This window comes from Bubalus kerabau, chromosome 20, assembly GCF_029407905.1.
Source record: "Bubalus kerabau isolate K-KA32 ecotype Philippines breed swamp buffalo chromosome 20, PCC_UOA_SB_1v2, whole genome shotgun sequence".
In the NCBI taxonomy this organism is placed as follows: domain Eukaryota; kingdom Metazoa; phylum Chordata; class Mammalia; order Artiodactyla; family Bovidae; genus Bubalus; species Bubalus kerabau.
Window position 1 is genome coordinate 47,291,951 of NC_073643.1, and position 21,087 is coordinate 47,313,037.

The following is a 21,087-nucleotide window of genomic DNA, read 5'->3' on the forward strand; positions in this document are numbered from 1 at the left end:
ACCACAGGTGTCTGGAAGTGCCTGGAAGTTGCAGCGGAACCCGATTTTGCCGAACTTTGTAGGCTTCTCACCTGAGGTTGGGAACCAGTAAAGATCCAACCGGCAGGACCACGGGTCGCTTCTAGATGCACTGGGTCACAGCCAGATGCTCAATCACGACCGAGTACCCAAATCTGCTACACTGGGGGCGGTGCAGGGCTTGCGCACTTACCCTCTTTTCCAGCCCGGGGGCTTGGGGACCCTCCCCCAGGAATAAGAATGGGGAGGTGGTCCTCCTAGAGGTTCCGTGGCATGGCGGCAGCCCGGGTGCAGCCCAGTGCAAGCAGCCTTGGACAGGCGAACCAAGGGGTCCAAGCTGAAGTTGGGGTTCACCTTCCAGCGAGTAGGCGGCTTTGGAAGGAGAGCAGAGCGCCAGGCGGCTGTCAGGCTGCGGCTAAGGAATGGACCTCTCTCTTTCATCAGATGCTTGGGGGATGGGAAGCCAAGAGGAGGGGGCTCCTGCCGGGAGTGTATACCGACGCCCCCCCTGCACCCCAGCTTGTGGTACGGCTTTAAAATCCTGCGAAGTTTGTCATAGGTCGGCCTCACCACGCATGCGCAAAGGCAAAGTTGGGTGTTTTTTTTTTTTTTTTCCTCCCATCCACCCCCCCACCACCCCCCCACCCCCCGCCCCTTCTCTTTCCAGCCGCCTTTGGTTCTGCAACTTAATTTTTTTTTTTTTCCTTCCTGAGAACACCAGGGGAAAGAGGAGTCCGGAGAGAGGGAGGGAGAGGAGGAGGCAGTTGGCCAGGAGGGCCGGGGGGGTGGGGGGGGGACGCGGTCCCTGCGGTCGGTCAGTCTGTCTGCGGGGCGCAGAATCGCGTGGAAGTTTGCTGCAAGCTCCCAGGCGCCGCCTCCGCCACCCGGAGTCCGGTTCCGTGCAGCCTCTGCCGAGTGAGCTCCTTCGCCGCTGCCGGAACCCGACCGCCAGCCGCCCGCTGCCCGCTCTCCCGCCCCTCAGGCCCCGGCGCCAAACGAGGAGGTGGGCAGCCACGCCGGCCATGGACCGCCGGAGCTGAAGAGCCTCTGCGAAGCCCCTGGCCCTCGCGCCTCTTCGCCCTTTTCCCTGGAAAGGCGGGGGAAAAAAGGGGGACTAACCAGAAGAGAGAAAGAAGAGGGTGGGGAGGGGGAACCGGTGTCTCCCCCCGGGGCAGTCGCGCATCGTCCCCGAACCCACCAGAGGCAGAACTTTCAGGGACGACTTTTACCAGTTTGCTCCCACCTTTTTGCCAAACCCTAAAATGAAAGGACAAAAGTTGGCGCTGACTCTGGCAGCTCGGATGACGACTGGAGCGTTTTCAGCGGCATCTCCAGGAGAAAAACCCGTGCGCGTCTGATTGTTCTGTGGCCCCCAAGCTGCAGTGCGCGCGTGTGTGTGTGTGGGGGGGGTGTGTTTGGGTGTGTGTCTGTGTGTGTACACAGACGTCCACACACACACTCGCGGCCGCGGGATCAGCGCCTGGAAGCAGACGTTTCGGCCACAGACTGACTCGTAGAGGAGGAGCTGGCGATCGGGAGGCGTGAGCCGCCAAAAGTCTGCAGGATCCTGGTGTGAATGAACCGGAGGCACCTGGGCGCAGGGATCACCTCCCCCACACCCCGCCCCGGGCCAGAGTTGAGTTGTGGGGCATTTTTTTTTTCACCCTCTTGTGAAGAATTTTTTTTTTTATTATTTGTTGTAAAGTCTTTTGCACAATCACGCCCACATTTGGGGTTGGAAAGCCCTAATTACCGCCGTCGCTGATGGACGTTGGAGAGGGAGCGCCTCGCCGAGGAACAGTCGCCTGCGCGCCCTCGCCGGCCCCGCGGCTCCCTTGTTGCGCGCCGGCCGGGCCCTGCTCCGGCTGCCGGCAGGCGGACTTCGGCGCCCCCTCGGTTCCCGCGCGCATCCCAGCACTACTCTGGCTCGGGCACCCAGACTCGAACGCTAGTGACGGCTTAGGCTCCAGTCTCCAGAGCCTGCCGGACGAGCCCTGGAGGAACCCGCAGCTCCGCGCAGGATCGTCTCCGCAGGCTTAACGAGGACGCTCCGCTTGGATTCTTCGGCTCTGGTGGCGACTTCCTCCCCGCGCCCCCCTCCCCCTCGCAATGAAGGTAGGTGTTCTGTGTGTAGCCGGGGCTCGTCACTTTTTTTTTTTCTTTACATTGTTTTATTTTGGAAAACTGACCCTCCTCCACCCCCCGCCAACCTCTCCCTACCCCCCCCCCTCCATTTCTCCTACATCTGGAGACTCTAAAACCCCCCGCGTAGCTGGCTGAGACCCCTACCCTTTCGCCCTCCCCCCATCCCCGTGCACTACCTCGGTCTCCCAGGAGACAGACCTCTTCTTGTCCCACCAAAAGTTCTGAAAACTTTTTTAGACTTTGGAGAAAAAGTGGGGTAGAGACAGCGCAGAAAAACAGAGAGGTCCGCAGACGACTTTCCTTTTGCCCTGAGAAACTCAAGTGTAGCTTACTATGTATATTTCAGTAACAGGATAATGATTCAATTCAACAAATATTTACCAAGCGCCCACTGGCGCGGACCCCGAGAGGGTGGGTGGCCGGGGCTCAGAAAAGGGAAGGGGACTCCTTGGTTGAGAGACCGTGAAGCCAGACCAGGAGCTGACTATTCCTGAGCCTCGTACCCCCCGCCCTCTGCTGCCAGAGGCCAGGTTGCCGGCTCAATGCAGCCGGGGAACCCGAGCGCGGCAGGCCCTGTGCCTTTAAGAGTGCCTGGCAGGGGGCCAGCTCGCACCCTGGCGCAGGGATGGGGTCGCGTTATTAGCATTATTAGCCGCCACTGGGTGAGCTCCGCACTTTGCAGCGGTGATGGGGGTGGGGAGGGCTGGCGGTGGTGGCTCTAATTTGGTCCGCTGGGAGAGCGCACCCCGGCCCCCCGCGCAGAATCCTCCTTGTCCTTTAGAAACGTTTGGGCCTCTGGGTTGGGAGAGCGGGCGGGGGGCAGTTTGTGAACTCTTGTTTGTTTTAATTGTCAGTTGTATGTTAAAGCCGAGTCACACACTCCGAGGGTCACCGAGAGTTCACTTTTACGAAAAGTTAACATTTCCTGCAGTATAACTAGCTATTTTCCAAACAATTTTTCCTCTCTGTCCTGCAGGCTTCGATCCTTATTTTCATTTTTCTTGATTCTCCTCTTTTAAGTGTTCTAGAAAATAAGTTTGGGATTGGAATTCAGATGTTTCCTAAAGCACCCCCTCAAAAAAGTTTATGAAAAACCCACAGCTTGGAGACCCCGTGGCCTGTTTTAGTCTCCAATCTCAGTCTGGCATGGGGGCCCCTTCTCGTCTCCCGTCTTTCTTTAGACGGCCAGCTCGCTGTTTGGAAGTCACTTGGAGTCAGTGGTGGGATCACACCTCCTGCCCTCCTGCCAACGTTCAAGGCTACTCCGGCCAGATGCAGAGATTTTGCTTCTAGACAAACTCTGTGGGGAGCCGAGGGTGTGCAGGCAGTGGACATTGTGTGTCCAAGTGTGTGGATCTATGCCCTGCATGTTGTGGAGAGTAAAGGGCCAGTTGTTCTCGGGTCTTGCACATATTAAATCCTCAGCCAGGCCCGGTGCCACAAAGGAAGACCCTCCCTCCCCAGGAGGCTCGGTCAGAGTCCCTTGCGTTTCCCTCCGCTCATCCGAGCCCTCTGGTGCACAAGGGGTTAGCACCGTCTGCCAGAGCTCAGCTAGTCCTCTGCCTTTTTCTTTCTCGCTGTGCGGTGCCGGCTGCCCCCTGTTGGCTGCCTTCAGGTAGGACATCTTGGAGCCTGCGTCTTGGCCGGGCAGGCAGCTTGCTCACCTCTTCCTCCCACCTCTGGCTTTACAAGAACATCCCTTCGGATCGCTAGGTCCCACTCTCCCAGGAAGGCCCCTCGGAGGCCCCCAGAGGACATGCTGCGCTGCGCGGCTGCATTAGTAAGGGGTCAAGTGTCCGACCCAGCGAATGGGGCTCGGGCGAGTGGGAGAAGGGTTGGTACCCCTTCTCCCCGGCACATTAAGGAGCAGGAGCGTCCCCCTAGGAAGTCTCGGGTCTGGTCTTGACGCCCTCACTGGTTCACCCTGTAGCCGAGGACCAGCGCTTCTTTTTCTCTCTCAGCCTCAGTTTCTTGTCTATTAAAAAGTGGAGTTGAAACAACCTCTGAAAAATGGGTGTTAAAGCGTTCTGTAATTTTCCTTCTCTTTCCTTCCGCCGACAAACAGTTCTTTGGGACAGAGTTGAGAGGCTGTGCCTAGAGAGCCAGGCTAGACTTCTTGTGTGGGAAGGTAGAAGTGATGTTTCCCTCTTCTCCCTGGTCCCCCCAGGTGTGTGTGAGAGAGAGAGAGTTGTCTTGCAGTCTGGAGATCTTGTCTGAGGATGGATGAGGTGAGGCCGGCAAGAGAACTAGACTTGGCCACTGTGCTTCTCTCGGAGACTCCCTGGTACCCGAGTTGGTATCCCTTCTGAGTCAGGGCAGTCAGAAGCTGCACACACCTTCCTTGCACTGATTTGGGCTCAAGGAACTCCCTCCTCCACCTCCTCTGTCGGCTCCCCCACCCCTTCCGACCCTCGGTGCTGTGGACACATCCGGGCGGCTAGGGGCAGCTCCGGCTCTCTTGCTCCAGGCTAGAGGCCTGGGGGAGTGCGGGCTCCTCCTGGGCTTCCCCAAAACGGACCTCCTTTCAGCCCACCATCCCTTCCTGCTTCTCCCCTCGTTCCCCAACTTTGTGGCTGCCACTGAATTTTTCTCCTGCAGTTTTCTCCATCTCTCTCCCCTTGCTTTCGGGAGAGATTGAAGTGGGGAAAACAAAATTTATCTCCCACTAAGAGCTGGGATTCTTAAGAGTTTCCTGTGCTTTTCGCCACCGCGAGCCCAGGTCAATCTAATTTATTCTCCCAGTTTCTCCATTTCCGCTCCCAGAGACTAGGGTCTAGGGGCTGGGGCTGGACGTGAAGTGAAAGGGGGTGTCCAGCCCGAGTGAGGTAGCGCCAGTGGCTGAGGGGCGAGAATTTTCTCCCTGCCCCGAGGGAATTTCTTTTTAGGCGCTTCTGGCCTCCGACTTGGGCGTGCTTTCCGGGGCTTTCTGTCGCCTCCCAAAGTCCTCTAAACTCGCGTGACGGAGTTTAGAGGATTCTCGGCCCGCACACCAGTTGATAAAGAAGGGTTAGGGACACTTTTAATCCAGCGGGAAGGCTCTGGAGGAGAGACAATATAAGCCGACTCTACGTGGATCTGTTCTGGGGCTGGAAACAAGGGAGCGCAAACGCCCTACCCCCACCTCACCCCTCCCTTGCGCTAGAACCTCTCAAATGCCCGCAGCCCTCCTCTCTGACGCGCACTAGAAACAGATGCCAAGTATCCTTACAAAGTCCATTTCCTCGGACCCTGAAATTGTTCAAAATTTTTAGCCTGGTCTTCGGTGAATTCAGCTTCTGCCCAGAACTTTTACCCTGCATGTTACGGTCTCCGGAGAGGTCTTATTTTGTCCTCTTTTCGGATCAGTTCTCTTGGTAAACAGGCAGGGACGTTTACCCTACAGTTCGATGTATCAGTGAGTTGGCCGTGAGTTCCTTCAGTCTTTAAACTTGTGGGGCCTTTTCTGGGCTGCACGGGGGATTGGAGCGGGAAGAGGGCCAAGCTGTTTCCGGGCAAGCGCGCGGGTTAAGTGGAGAGGCGACTCGCGGGGCTCTCCCGGCAGATTCCCTTCGGGACACCTCCGGCCTACTCCCAGCCCCGGGCTTAGAGACCCGCGTCGCGGAAGCCAACTGCCCCGCTCCCACTTTGGCCCCAGTTCTATGAACGAATGGCTTCTCCCCTAGGTCGTCGGGCCGAGAGTGGGATCGGTTTGTGTGGCTTCTCCTCTAACAAAGAGATCCGCAGTAATCCGCGGAATCTGTTATCAATTTCTCCGCTGCCCGCGCCCCGCCCCGAGTGCCCCGCCCGTCGGAAAGCTGGAAAAGTGCGCGCGGCTCGCAGCGCGGTCTCTGCCTCCGCCTGGGAAGCACGTCGGAGAGCGTGTGTGTCTGTGCACGAGTGAGTGTGTGAATGTGCCAGAGTGTGAGTGTGTATGAGTGTGTGCACGCGCGCGGCCTTGGCCCCCGATGGAGAGAGTTGACTTCGCAGCTTGGGCCGCGCGAGAAGGCAGCCCTCGCGAGCCACCCCCTCCCCTGGAGGAAACTTGACACTTCGGGCGGGGGTGGGGAGGAAGACCGAGCCTTCTCTCTCCTGGGCTGGGGAAACCCCAGGCTTCTCTTCTGCGGCATGCGCCCCCCAGCTCTGCGACGTTTTAGGGATGAGTGGGCCTCGGGCGCTGAGCCCTGGGTGGCGAACACTGAGGACCGCATAAGCATTTCCTCTAGAGAAGCCCCGAGGAATCCGGGCCAAAAGGGAGGCTGGCAAGGGAAAGCTGAGGCGCGCTCCTTAGCCCCTTCGCGTCTCCACCGCTGCCTCGGTCCCCCAGTCTTTTCTGGTGCCGGTTCCAGCCCAGGCCCTTCTGCAGCCTGGAGGAGGTTCACCTTTCCTTTTCCGAGGAAGGGGCTCCCTTGGGAGCTGAGGGTGGCGCAGCGTGGCAGGGTTACTCTTATCAGAGATGTAAAAGGGGATTTTGGAAAGCCGTTCCTCCCACCCGCCGCCGTCTCGCTCCGCCACCGCCTACAGGTGGAGAAGTCACCAGTGGGGAGGACGGCGGCGGAAACCTCCAAGGCCGCCCCCTGCCCCCGAAATTCTTGACGACGGGAACCTTCGCTGCCGAGGCCCTCTGCGCCCTGGAATCCAGGGGCTCGGCCGAGGCGCGGGAGCCAGCGCATCTCTGGCCCAGCCGGGGACTCCTTCGCACCGGCCCGGGCCTCGCCCTGCACCCTCATCTTGCGAGACTGACCCAACCGCGTCCGAATTGGGCTGGAGGGTGGGGTAGCGGAGTTTCAAGACCACGCTCAAGGTGCCCCGATGGCGAGATGCAACTCCAGACCAGGACCAAAGGAAACGAGTCCCCTCGGCTTCCTTTCCCCTTTCTCCGTGGCAGCTGCTAGAAGTGGGGACTGGAGGGAGCGGTAGTGGGAGTGAGAAAATCAGATTTTGGGGGAGCGCTGTGGGGAGGGCCGGGAAGGGAGCCCCTCTCCTCGGACAGCGCGACCTGGGGTGTGGGGGGTTGTGTATCCCTCCTCTGGGATACACTCCAAGGCGGAGGCCGAAGGCAGGGAGAGGGCACTGATTTCCGGTTTCCTGCGCCGGGAGAGCCGCTCGCCCATCCCCTTATGCCCCGTGCGCCCCCATCTCCTCCCCACCCCAGTCTGGCCGAAGAGCGGTCTAAGGAAACCCAGGCTGCCTTTCCCGCTATGGAAGCGGCTAGCCCCGGAGCGAGCCGTAAACTGATTATGAAACTGATGATGTTAATTCAGAGCTGCATTTCCCAGCTGGGCACTCCCGTGCGCGCCGCTCCCGGGGGCCTCGCCCCCCACCCCTTGCCCTTCCCTCCCGCGTGCTGCCCCCACCCCCCACCCCCGCGCCGGCCACCCCGCCTCCCTCGCAGCCGCCGGCGGCGCGCTCCACTCGCCTTCGCGCTCCTCTCGCCCATGGAATTAATTCCGGCTCCACTTGTTGCTCTGCCCAGGTCGGAGAGAGGACGAGGGTGGCAGCGGGTCCCCGAGTGAATTCCCGAGGAGGGACTCAGCACAGCGCGGAACTAGAGGGGAGCGAGGGGGTGCAGGACGCGAGCAAGCAGGAAGGAGGCAGCGCCTGGCACCGGGGCTTTGACTCAACAGCATTGAGACATGTTTGTAATCGCTGGCGTGCCCCGCGCGCAGGATCCCAGCGAAATCAGATTTCCTGGTGAGGTTGCGTGGGTGGATTAATTTGGAAAAAGAAACTGCCTATATCTTGCCATCAAAAACTCACGGAGGAGAAGCGCAGTCAATCAACAGTAAACTTGAGAGATCCCGGATGCTTCCGTTGTTTAAACTTGTATGCTTGAAAATTATCTGAGAGGCAATAAACATCTGCTCCTTTCTTCCCTCTCCAGAAGTCGATTGGAATATTAAGCCCAGGAGTTGCTTGGGGGACGGCTGGAAGGGCAATGTCTTCCAAGTTCTTCCTAATGGCTTTGGCCATATTTCTCTCCTTCGCCCAGGTTGTAATAGAAGCTAATTCTTGGTGGTAAGTTTATCCTATATGCATATTCTTTTACTTTAAGATTCGTTTGTATTGTATAATGAATGCTGCAATATTCTCAGTCGTGAATTTGGGTGCACACACACACACATATATATTTTTTTAATAGACATATTTATATATATGTGTATATATATATAAACATAAAAATGTTTAAATCAAATTTTTCTTTAAATTTTGTGAATTAAAATTTTTGCTAATTTTTAACACTGTGAAGCTTATCTTTAGCTCCATAGGGAATAGAAGCTATAAATTTAACTTTTGTCTTGAGGTTCACATTATGCTTGTAGTACATCATGTAATTAAGGGAAACCAGAATTCACTTCTCTAATAATTCTAAGCCTATCTATAAAATGTGCTTTTTGCTACCTCTAGGTAGTAAAAGTGAGTTCCAACATTTATTTTCTGTCACTTGAAGTTACTAACTTTCGGGTCTGAGGTAGGCAGAGTTACTAGGAAGATAGCTACACTCCAAGTGGGGAAGTACTGAGGGCTTGAAATTTAATCAAAAAAGGTTACCTTGAGTAGTTCAGTGTCCCTAAATGCGGGTTTCTTGCTGGTAGGGGCCTAGAGAGTAGACTGCATTATATCTAGAGGATTATTTTTGACTGCGTTCTGGGTTTTGTTTTGGTTTTTTTTTTTTTTTTTTTTTTTTTTTTTTTACTGTAAATGAACAGCGTTTTTCTGTCAAACATGACTTCTGTTCCCCGGATACTCTGTCTTGGGTCCCTCACAGTCACATAAGGAGCCCTTTTAAAACGTCCAGAACAGGGTGAATTTTCTTCCGTCTGTATACTTGTCCTCCTGTTCTTCCATCCGTCAAAAGGAACTGCTATCTCCTACCCGTGTCGAATTATGTCTGCTTTCCGTATTCATACATTTTCAAGGCAGATCGGTCCAATTTGTGGGGCAGAGTGAGTCATTTTCTCTCATGTCAGAGGCCCATCCCCCCAGACTGCCTTTTACCCCTTTTCTGGTGTGGAATATCAGAAATTTTGGTTCAGGTATATGGCAGAAAGGGGCAAGGAGGGGAGTGAGAACTCTAGCTGAGAAGCCAGATGGCGGGATAGGGGCTATACAATGCCTCCGTTTTCTGAGTGGAGTTTAAACAGAGGAGTTCTATGAAGCCCGTCTCATACTTTGTCATGAGGACAAGCAGGAGAGAAAAAGCATCTGTGTGCTTAAACTTCTGTATTGCTGACATGTTTTCAGGGGGCCCACCTTGAGAGTTCACGTAAATCTTGAATGCACATCTCCCCCCCACCCCTTCCCTTTTTAGGTCGCTAGGTATGAATAACCCTGTTCAGATGTCAGAAGTATATATCATAGGAGCGCAGCCTCTCTGCAGCCAACTGGCAGGACTTTCCCAAGGACAGAAGAAACTCTGCCACTTGTATCAGGACCACATGCAGTACATTGGAGAGGGCGCCAAGACGGGCATCAAGGAGTGCCAGTATCAGTTCCGGCACCGGAGGTGGAACTGCAGCACCGTTGATAACACCTCTGTCTTCGGCAGGGTCATGCAGATCGGTAGGAAACCGTTTCAGATGTTGTTAAATACATAGAAACTTTTCTCCTGGGAAACGTCTCTAGTGTTACTTAAAGCTTCATCTGATGGGACTCTTCCAGCAGGGTGGCGGCTTGGGACTTCTGTCATTATGGCTATGTTCGTGCCTGTCCTCTGGATGTCTAATGATAAGTTTTGGACTTCTTGAGTTAGATCAGGAGGGGGTGGGCATCAACTACACCTTCATTTTTCTCATCACTTAATTTTCCTAAAAAGCATTTTGTGTAAAATAGTACCAGAACACTTATGTTGGTTTGACAAAAGTAGATGGGGAAAGCTGAGTCATTTCTGTCCTTAAACTTCAAAACTCTTAATTGTTAGAAGTTTCCTAACTTGAGCCACAATTCAGATGGCCCAGGCATCAAACTAAAAATTGCCATCTTGCAGAATGCTGGATGAGCTGGACGTAAGGTTTTAATGTTCCTAATATAGATATTTCCTAAAGCTATCTATCGAGATAAACGTGTTAGACACTTTACTTTTAGTCCCAGGAAGAATTTTAATTAGAAGTGATCCAATTTACATTTGTGAGTTGGCCATTGATATAAGAACACCTGCTTCAAAGGGCAACCTGGAAACTTAAAAGTGTTTAATGTATCGTTCACAGTCCAGTTCTTTATTTTTAAATGTGTTGTTGAACTTGTTATTCTATTCAGGGACTAAAACTGGGCTAAAGGCAAAGAATTTGGAAAATCAGTCTGCCTCTGGTTTAGTTGAATAGCGTAGGCTACAGTCTGACAGATGTGGTCCTGTGTGTGTGTGCTAGTGAATATTTTTGGTCTCTTTACTTTTATGCAAACAAGCCCATATAATTAATATGACTGCAGTGACTCCTAAAATAAGCAATTTATCAAAGCAATTAACTATTTATACTGACTGAAGATAAAAAGTTGGCTTAATGTCCGTCACGGATGGATAAAATGCTTTTTTAAAAAACCCTGAAAAGTGCATTCATTGAGAACAAAAAAGAGTTGTCAGTGGATGTTTGAGCCAAGCGGCTTCATAAACTAAAATAATACAGGACTGGAAGCCGTTCCTCTAATTGAATGGGAGAACGGTCTGCAGCCTCAGCCTACAGAGCCTCCTAGGGCTTTCCTGTTAATGATTAAAATGTGCTAATGCATATTCTGGGACCTGAATCTAGGAATTAAGCTTCAGGAACACAGCAGTTTTCCCCAAATATGGGCTGCCTTATGCGGTTAACTCAGGGTGTAGTGAAGATTTAATTCTCCTGCATTTTGATGATAGTGTGAGTGATCCAAAAACATCTTTGTCAGCTATATCACAGTAACCTCTCAGCCTTCTCTTCACCTTTGCCTTATGTGTTCCCTCTATCTGCCTTCCTCTCAAACTTTGGGAGTTTTTCCCATGTGTATGAGTTAGTGAAAATCATACACCTCTGATGGTAACAAGGAAGGAAAACAGCAATTGGAACTGTTTTTCTGTGTAGTCACTGGAACACAGCTTTGATTTAAGATCCTCTTTGTATGTAGCCTGTTTGGGGCCAAAATGTTCAGAATAAGCTATCATTTGCTAAGTGGATTTGAGTTCTGCTGAAGATTTATTTAAAATGTGGTCCAAGATTCAAAGAGACTGCTTCCTTAGGGAACAAGCAGAACCCTTGGTACAAAGGCCTGTGTTTAATTGTCCCCTGTAAGTAGACTCTCTGGTCCTTAGCTGTGAGGCACCGTCTTGGTTGATGGGAAGTAGGCAGGAGTGGAAGCTCATGATGGCCCCAGAGGAGGGAGCCCTCCTGGATCGTACCATCATCCCTGAGGCCCCCTTGCCAAAGGGTCCTCAGGTGTCCGAGCTCTCAGAGCAGACAGCTACTGCAGGGTGGCTCATGGTGGAACACAGGGCCTTAGAGAGAGAGAGAGGAAAAATCAGAATCGATTTTTATGGAAGAGGAACATGAACCCCACCCCAACGGTGGAAGTTACTTCATTTTTCACTTTTCTACTTTAGGGTTTGTTAGATGAGAATGAGCTAAGGGAAAATTTGAAAGACCTTTGATGCTAAGTGTGTGGGTGCCCACTCCAGAGCATGGAGTTCACCAGGGACGTGGAAGCTGGTTCTCCTCCCTGAGAGACCCTATGATGGGGCTGGTTTCTGAGACTCAGGCTGCCACCCCCAAGCGCTCACCTACTTTCTTGAGAGGCCAGTCCAGGCGCTGTACACAGTCGCCTCTTCATTATGAAAACGTCCTCATTTTTCATCATGCTAGTCTTTGCTTCCAGCTTTTGTCTCCGGCTTGTCTTTGTTTGCCTGCTGTGAAAAGATGTGTAAGAAAGGCCCCGTCTTCCCAGAGGGTGAGGACAGGAAGCTGATCTCTCAGGGAGGAGCTGTCACCCGACGCAGTGCTGCTTCCAGCACGGCTGCGTCCCCACGCTGCAGCCAGAGAGTGCTTCTCATGCTGACGTTTTCCCTGCGGTGACCGACTAGCTTAGAGATAGCTACCAGGTTTGATTTCTGGGGCAAAAACTGAAAATGGTCAAGAATAGCATTGTCGTGCTTTGTATAAAATCCCTGTGATGCTCTCTGTATGCAGGACAGTGCTTCTTCTCTTCCTCTGTCTCCAGAGGATGGTTTCTCTCTCTTCCTCAAGCTACCTCTGTATTCTACGAGTCTCCCGTCCACAGGGTTTTCTGTACTATCAGTGTTAATCCTCAGATCACTCCCTAGGATCTGGCTGCTCTCCTCATTTCTCACCACTCCCTTGATGTTCTCTGCCTTGCTAATTCAACTAGATAGATGGAACACCCCCACAGGAACTTTCTGGATCCTCCTGCCAACCACCAGCACACTCCTCAAGTTATTCATTTTTTTGCAATGTGGGAGGGAAGGTTTGGTAAATCAGAGCCATCGCCATTTCTGAGAGGGGAATCACAAGTGGTCGCAGATTGAGGGCAGAAGCCCAAAGGAAGGGCAGTCTGCAGGTTCCCTGAGTTGGCAGAGCCGCCCTCCTGCAGGATGGCCCTTGAATACTATGGTCAGCTGTTGTTGTGATTCCCTACCCCCACCAAAAAAAAAAAATTGTTAGCAAGCTCTTTAAGAGAAACTGATCCTCCTGGTACAGGGATCCCAGTGTCAGAAGGGGCCTTTCCCCCCCCCGGGCATCTAGTTCAATACCCTTATTTTATAGTTGAGGAAAATGAGGCCCCCCTTGTCACCCCGTGCCCCCAGGCCCAGCTTCAGCTGGCCGGGTATTAACCCTTCTCCCTCGTAGTATAACACTTTCATTAAGTGACTTCTTGTCCCATGTAGAAATGTCTCTAGGTACAAGTGGAAATTGGAAATTAAGGTAGTCTATGCTCACCTCTGTTTTTCTCCATACAAATAGGGCTCCTATAGAACTGTTTGACAGGGAGCTATTCTTTACAAGTTTTAGGGAAGGAGAACCTTTTTCTTCTTTTCTCCTTAAGACTATTCCCCCCCCTCCCCCCTTTTGTTGTTTTCCTGACACTTGGAGTCAGAGGCTGCTGCGGAGTCGCAGAAGTGACATTAAAGAACGTCAGGCTGTTGTGAAAGTAAGATACTCACCTTCTTGAGTGAGAAGCATCAGGCCGGGCAGCTTGGGAACTGAGAAGAGGCAAGAATTTCATTTGTAACTCTCTAGGAACCGGTTGAGAAATATCCTCTGGGGAAGTCAGGAGCCTTGTTCTGAGTCAGACTTGATGCTGCAGACGGAGAAAGGGGAAGCCAGGTTACTACCAGCAGGGCCACAGGAGCGGGAAGGGAAGGGGCGGCTGCAGTGTTTGGCTTCCCTGGGGGCCTAGGGCTTTCAGAGGCTCTAAGCCTCTGTGCTCCTGTCCTGTAGGTCACTCAGAATGAAAATAGCAACAAATGTTTAAAATAAGTGTCAAGAAGTCTACCCCAATTGTGTGTTTTCTTCCCTTGGTGACTTCTTTTCTAGGCATTTGGCTTATTTTCAGAAGAGGTGTATAAACAATCGATCTTTGAGCATCCCGCCTTGGGCTCTGTCTGAAATGGCAGAGCAGAGGTGGGGTGTGTGGGTGTTAATACCCTCCTGGGTTGTTTCTGCCTGTTGGGGCCTCCTAGTTCCCCCTCTAGGAGCCAAGTAGGGGTGTTCCCCGTCCGGGGCTGCAGAGTGGGGGTCGCCCGCTGACCGGTCCTCGCCCGCAGGCAGCCGCGAGACGGCCTTCACGTACGCGGTGAGCGCCGCGGGGGTGGTCAACGCCATGAGCCGCGCCTGCCGCGAGGGCGAGCTGTCCACCTGCGGCTGCAGCCGCGCCGCGCGCCCCAAGGACCTGCCGCGGGACTGGCTGTGGGGCGGCTGCGGCGACAACATCGACTACGGCTACCGCTTCGCCAAGGAGTTCGTGGACGCCCGCGAGCGGGAGCGCATCCACGCCAAGGGCTCGTACGAGAGCGCGCGCATCCTGATGAACCTGCACAACAACGAGGCCGGCCGCCGGGTGAGCGTCCGTCCCGCCGCAGGCCTGGGAGGGGCCGGGGCTCCCGGCTCTCCTTGTGTCTCTGCGGCTCTCTTCCTGTCTCCGCCTCCCTTCCTAGCTTTTCCGGTCTGTTTTCCCCCTGCCTGCCCCTCTCTGTCCCTCCACTCCCCTCAGCCAGCTCCCCACAGGCCTCCCTGGAGAGGGGTGCACACCCCAGAAAGGCCTCCTGGAGCGGAAGCAGCCCGCCGTGGCCAGCTCCAGCCAAGGGGCGCCTGCAGTGGCCTGAGAAAGATCTTTCTCCGCCTCTTTAATTAGTCCCCAGCGCAATTGGCCAGGCCAGAGCTAAACATGCTGCTTAGGTTCGCAGCCCTCCTCCCTGGAACAAGTTTGTGGCTGCGATTAAGATTAAATTGGGGAGAGGGAGTTATTTATTTCAGTAGGTGCCCAGTTGAGCAAGCCCTCGCCCAGATTCCGGGTTACCTCCTCCCCTCTTTGTGCCCCTCCTTGTGTCCTCGGACAGCAGGCCTGATGGATTGAGGGTTTGTAAAAAGAGCTTTTCTAGGAAAACTCTCCAACCAACCCGGTGGAATTTCGTAGGTCTGACGATCAGGCCCATGGAAGGAAGAGAGAGGGCCTCGGAAGTGTCCAGAGAGAAAGTCCTCCCAAGGCAGCCCGCCCCCCCACCCCATCCCCCGTTTCACTCTTTCCTTCCCCTGGTGGGGCTGTGAAAAGCTCCCTCACAATAGTTAAAAAGACCCTTTTTTCCTGCGGTTAAACACATGGCACTTTATGGCTGCTTTAAAATGAAGGGGTGAAAACTTTTCCTAACTTTGGCAGCACTGAAAACCAGGGCCATTTTTTTTTTTTTTTTTTTTCAGAGAACCCAAGGTGGGTGCCAGGAACTTTCTGGTCAGAGATCTCACTCTTCTGTATTTTGGGGTGAGGAACAGGAATGGTAGTCACAAAGTAACATCCAGGGGACAGGAAGGAACCTGAGAGCCCCCCAGCCGCACACCCTCTTGTGAAAGGCGGGAAACTGAGACTGGAGAACCACTTCCAGGCAGGGCAGAGAATTAGGGGATGGAGCTGTCAGCCCAGGCACTTTTTCCTGTAAACTAGGGCGCTGCAGCTCGAGGGTAAAGGGCTGCAGGTTTGGGGATTAAAGAAATCAAGGTTAACACCCTGCTCTGTTTCTGAGCCTCCGTTGCCCCATCTGCTCACCGGTTAGCTGGACAGTAACAGTGTCGCCTGGGGTTGCTGTAAGGACTCACTGGGGTCATACAGTAGACTGAACTTTGTTATTAACACTTGGCCACTTCTGAGCTCTAATTAATAAGGCTCAACCGAAGGGCTGAGTTCAGTGTCAACCAGTGGTAAGTGCTTGGTAGATGATAACTGAGTCACTAGACCTAATGAAGTAGTCTAGTGACTACTGAGTCACTAGACCTAATGAAGCAGAGCACATAGGAAAGTGGAAGTAACCCAGATCCCTCCAGGTAACCTGTTTCTTCTCAGCTTTGATCTTGACTATGTGAGGGACCACAGAAGGACTCAACTCTGCAGAATCTTAGCTGTGGTGCCTGAGGGGTCAGATGGTTGCTCCAGGGGAGTGTGGCCACTCCTTTCTGAGGCTCCCCTTTGCTGGGGTGCCTGTACCAGGGGTGGACTTTCTGCCCCCTGCAGCCGGCCCAGGCCTTGGAGTGGGCATAGCTACCCCACTGTCCGGGAGCCTAGCACCTTGGTCCTATTCTCTACCCAGGACACATCACCTTAATCTGCATGCAGGGTGCCCAGCATCTCAGACCACAAATGCCTCCAGGACAGAGGTATGGCTGACTCGGGACCCACTGTGTCCCTCTCTGGAGCTTTCAGCCTTCTTTGGGGATTTCCTCGGTTTCTCTCATGGAAACAAATCACAGGAGCTTAGCAACCAAGAAGAGCAGGTCAAGGGACTTCCAAGGGGAGACAGGAGGGGTCGGAGAGTGGGAAAAGCACATTCAATGTAATTTCATTTAACATGAGCATTTGTACATAGGATTTTTGGAAATGTTATAGTTGGAGCAGCGAACTAGGCTTGATTCTGGTGGATGAGGTTACAGAGAAGACGGTTTTCCTCCAGGATCGTAGGGGTGAGAGGAAGAAAGCTGGACACTGGGTCAGGAAACTGTATTAGACTCCTAGATAGAAAACCTAGCTTCTGATTCTCCTCAAAGGGGAGTGAAGGTTAAATACGTTTGCAAAACCCTTTCCCACACTAGCCGCGGCCCTGAAACCCTTCATGTGGAGGGGGTATGCTTGAGCTCCCCTTTGAGGAAAGCCCCTTCTGAAGCCCTGGAGGGAGAGGGTCGCTTCTGGGGAGGAGTGGCCTCGCACGGCTCCGGCCTCCAGGTCCTGACAGGCCGCTGCCAGCAGCGTGCTGGCTCTGGAGGCTCACTGGCACAGCCCCGGGTAGCCGGGACTGTAAATGGGCAGCAGCCACCTCCCAGACCCGTGGGCGCTGCTGCTGCAGGGCCCGGCACCATGCCCTTGTCACCCTGCAAACCAGGTCTACTGATTGCATCCTGCCTGCTAAGTACCTCAAGCCAGCATGTCTTGCTTTCACCCTTGTAACACTGCCGTGAGGTTGGCACCACCACGGTGCCCTTTGCAGATGGGGAATGGAGGCCCAGAATGGTGATGCCCTTGCCTAAATTCAGGGGCAGGACAGAATCTGTGTCTGCCTGGGTCCAGGGTGGATGCGCTCAGCCTGTGCAGAGCGTGGGGGCTGTGCAGGAAGCAGGAGTGAAGGTACCCGAGATCCAGGCCCGGTCCCCCTCTATCCGGCCTGTGTGACCGTCTGGGCTGCTTACCTTCTCGGCATCACTGGGCCCTCGTCCAGTCCTGCCCAGGTTACAACCTTGCTGGGAGGATTTGGTGAGATGAGAGTGGAGAGGCTCTTAGGACAGGGCTCGCCCCACGGCAGTATGAACAGTAAGAGTGAGGAAAGATTTGAACCCTGACCACTTACCAGCTGGGTGCCCATGGCGTGAGCTTGGAGCCCACCTGCCTGGGTTCCGGTCACGGCCCCTCCTTCCCAGTGCTTGGGCTGCTAACACACCTCGCTGGGCTTCGCTTTCTTTCTCTGAGACGCAGGCAGTGGGGCACTTCCCTCACAGGCTGCTGCTCACAGGAGTCCAGGTCAGACCTGATAGCAGTCTCCTGCTTCCATAAAAGAAGCCAAGGCAACAATTTTGTTTCTTGTTCCCATTCAAAACCAGGTAGTTTATTATGGTGATGTGTAACAATGAGGGGCTGAGAACCGATTTATTTTACAGACTAATTTTTAAAGAAGGCCACAAAAGGCTCCAGGTCTGGAGGACGAGGGGGAGGTGGCCCGGGCTGAGCTGGTGACCAGGGTCTGGCTTCCCAGGTGAGGGTGCCCCCCGCTGACTGTCCCCTTCTCCCTGCAGACGGTGTACAGCCTGGCCGACGTGGCCTGCAAGTGCCACGGGGTGTCAGGCTCGTGCAGCCTCAAGACGTGCTGGCTGCAGCTGGCCGACTTCCGCAAGGTGGGTGATGCCCTGAAGGAGAAGTACGACAGCGCGGCGGCCATGCGGCTCAACAGCCGGGGCAAGCTGGTGCAGGTCAACAGCCGCTTCAACTCGCCCACCACCCAGGACCTGGTCTACATCGACCCCAGCCCCGACTACTGCGTGCGCAATGAGAGCACCGGCTCGCTGGGCACGCAGGGCCGCCTGTGCAACAAGACGTCCGAGGGCATGGACGGCTGCGAGCTCATGTGCTGCGGCCGCGGCTACGACCAGTTCAAGACGGTGCAGACCGAGCGCTGCCACTGCAAGTTCCACTGGTGCTGCTACGTCAAGTGCAAGAAGTGCACGGAGATCGTGGACCAGTTCGTCTGCAAGTAGTGGGCGCCCCGCTGCCTGCCTGCCGCTCCCAGGACCCACTTATTTATAGAAAGTACAGTGATTCTGTTTGGGTTTTTTTTTTTTTTTTAATGTTTTTTTTTATCCCTAAGAATTGCAACCGGAACCATTTTTTCCCCCTGTTCCCATCTGAGAACTCTGTGGTTAATAATATTATAATTATTATTTGGCAATAAGGGGGTTGGGAACCAAGAAAATATTTATTTTGTGGATCTTTGAAAAGGTAAGACAAGACTTGTTTTGATGGTATAATGGATGGGGGGGATAAAACATGCCCTTGCTGAGATGTGTGCACATCTGGAGGTCAAGGAAACACTGTTCTATTTGTCTCAGCTATCGCATGGGACAGGTAGCACCCCACTGCAAGGTGGCCCAGAGCTATGCATGATGCAGCACCTGGGAGCAAAAGGAGTTCTGCGGTCTGGGGAAGCCGGAAGGTCTTGAGAAACAGACAAAACAATGAGAACCCCACCCCCCTCTTTCCCAGGGGCTGCCAGCCTGAAATATTTCCAAAATGTATTTAAAATTTGAGAACAAGAATCTCATATCCCTTCAAGAAAGAAGGTTTATCATATGTCTCACTGTCCTCGAGCATTCCATCTACAGCTGGTCCATTCTATTAGCTACTGAAACCTGGGGAGCAGGGAGAGAAGCCCTAGACATTAAAAAACAAAAAACTCCTTATATTGAGTCAGTTGATTTAATATTCAAGGCAGTTGTGAGAATCAAGTTATCCACTTGGAAAAGGATCCCTGAATGATTCTGGTACCAGATGTTTTGCTTGGAGAATGGCAGGGAGGTTGGCTTGGTGATAAAGGAAAATATACTGTAATTTTCTTAGGGATACTTGGTTAATAAATGATAATAATGAAAACACATGAATTCCATTCACAGATCCTCAACCCGAACTTCAAGGTACTTGTGTGCAGTTCAGCCCTGCACCAAAGCAGAAAACCTATTTGAGGGGAAAAAGTGACCTCCGCCCTCCCTCCTTGACCCCACGCCCCCTCTGCTTCCTCGCCTTGCCGCGCTGCGGCCACGTTTCCAAGCGGAGCTCTGCACGGTCCCCTCTGATTGTAGGACAGGGAATGAAACCTTAGGAGCTCCTCTTGGAAAACAGCTCGCTACTTAGGGATTTTATTCCGCCTACAACTTTTACTTCGAGGAACAGTAGTTTTCGATGTTTTCATGACATCACTTGGCGAATGGCCTTCACAGAGGTGTAGCAGCATTTCCCCCTTCTGATCCTGTGTTCAGACTCTCCACTGACGCTTCCGCTTCTCTGCAGGTGTACCTAGAACTGTTCCCAGTGGACTTGAACAGTTGGTTCAGTGGTACCTGATAGCTCAGTCTCTTGTACATAACATATATATATATACATATATATATATATATAAATATAATTATATCTCAGTGCAGCCAGTGATTTGGATTTACAGTTTACTCTGGGGTTATTTCTTCGGTCTAGAGCCTTGAGGTCCTCCACTGCAATCCAAGTGGGATTTTCCCCAATGGTTTCTAAGTTGAGCTCGGGCTGTGGCCCTGATGCCACTGCATGCTGAGCATCATGAAGCAGCTGTGTTTCTGAGGAGTCTGGAAGGTCTTGGTCGTGGGCATGGTGGTTTGAAGATTTCTTTGGTCTCCCCTGCTCCATCCCCTGGTTCTCCAGCCTCGTTTTCTGCATCCTTGTTGGAGAGGGCATTACTTGTTCATTACCGAGGTGGGAATGAAGAGGACACATGTCAGCATTTCTCTTTCCTCTGCTCACTTTGCAGGGTGGAACTTGGTGCCTGTTAGACCTGAGGGCACCTACCGAGTCCCCAGGGAAAATACAGCTCACAACATGTTTAGCTAGTTTAAAAAAACAAAAACAACAAAAAACCAGGACACCTCTTTGCAAAGAGTACCATCACCTGTGTTCTCATCTCAGACTTGTGCTGTTTTAGAAGTTTGGGAAGACACACGTTCTGCAGCCCTCACAGGCTCAGTGGCCCTCAGGTCAGCCTGGCCACCTGTGGCTCTTATTGCACAAGGATAGTCATTCCCCCTGCTCCCAGCTGCAGTGAATTGCAAGCAAAAGATCTTGAAAGTAAAAAGCACTAATTAGTTTAAAATGTCACTTTTTTGGTTTTTATTATACAAAAACCATGAAGTAATTTTTTTTATTTGCTAAACCAGATTTTTTGTTCCTTTCTAGTGATTCATGTTTATGAAGAGAGTTGAGTTTAACAATCCTAGTTTTTAAAAGAAACTATTTAATGTAAAATATTCTACTTGTCATTCAGATATTATGTATATCTTCTATGGCCTTTATTCTGTACTTTTAATGTACATATGTCTGTCTTGTGTGATTTGTATATTTCACTGGTTCAAAAACAAAACATCGAAAGGCTTATGCCAAATGGAAGATAGAATATAAAATAAAATATTACTTGTATATTGGTAAGTGGTTTCAGTTGTCCTTCAGATACTTCATGTGGAGAGTTTTTGAGAAAACATGAGGGATAGTTTAGGGGTGACTACATGTTAGAAAAATAGAAGAGTGGAGAATTTTACCAAAACCAAATTATTTGGGAGCTTCAAAAGATTTCTATATGTAACAGAACAAAAGGGGAATTCTCTTTTCCTATATATGTTCCTCAAAAACATCAAGCAGATGGCTTAAAGCTGGTTCTAGGACCGCTCACATTCTCTGAGCATTACGCATGTAACTTAACTGCTTTAGAGCGTGGTGGTGGTGTAGCATCTCCGAGAAGAACTGAAAAGGCACATGCTTTTATCCATGAACAGAATTTTAGTGCAAAAAAAGTGTATTTGTGATCACCACTGCAGCTCGTGCACCACTCTATTTGAACTTTCTGTGGATGGAGTGTCTCTGCCCCTTGGAAAGTAGTTTTATGAAAAGCAAGCCTCAATCTGCAGAGAATGAAGGAAACTGAAGGTTCGTTGTGTTAAGTGCAATTAATACGAGCCCTTGTGCTTCTTGAAGGCGCAGTGAGTCTGGGCC

At 52.3% G+C, this 21,087-nt stretch overlaps 1 protein-coding gene across 2 annotated transcripts; it reads left to right on the forward strand.

The window, feature by feature from the left end:
* The first annotated feature begins 842 nt into the window (after window positions 1-842).
* WNT5A (Wnt family member 5A) lies at window positions 843-20,524 on the forward strand. Of its 2 annotated transcripts, none has more exons than XM_055558756.1 (5): window positions 843-2,133; window positions 8,024-8,157; window positions 9,452-9,702; window positions 13,883-14,175; window positions 17,604-20,524. In XM_055558756.1, exons 1-5 carry the CDS (start codon window positions 2,128-2,130, stop codon window positions 18,060-18,062), a joined length of 1,143 nt encoding a protein of 380 aa, XP_055414731.1. In that variant the 5' UTR covers window positions 843-2,127; the 3' UTR covers window positions 18,063-20,524. The 2 variants fall into 2 exon arrangements, with proteins under 2 accessions (XP_055414731.1, XP_055414733.1); XM_055558758.1 differs by lacking the exon at window positions 843-2,133 and adding an exon at window positions 7,525-7,615.
* Window positions 20,525-21,087: the final 563 nt, after the last annotated feature.

Bases quoted from the DNA above. Each gene is read 5' to 3' on its own strand.
- WNT5A (XM_055558756.1), top strand. The intron at 8,158-9,451 runs GTAAGTTTATCC...TTCCCTTTTTAG, and splicing joins ATAGAAGCTAATTCTTGGTG to GTCGCTAGGTATGAATAACC. The intron at 14,176-17,603 runs GTGAGCGTCCGT...TTCTCCCTGCAG, and splicing joins ACAACGAGGCCGGCCGCCGG to ACGGTGTACAGCCTGGCCGA.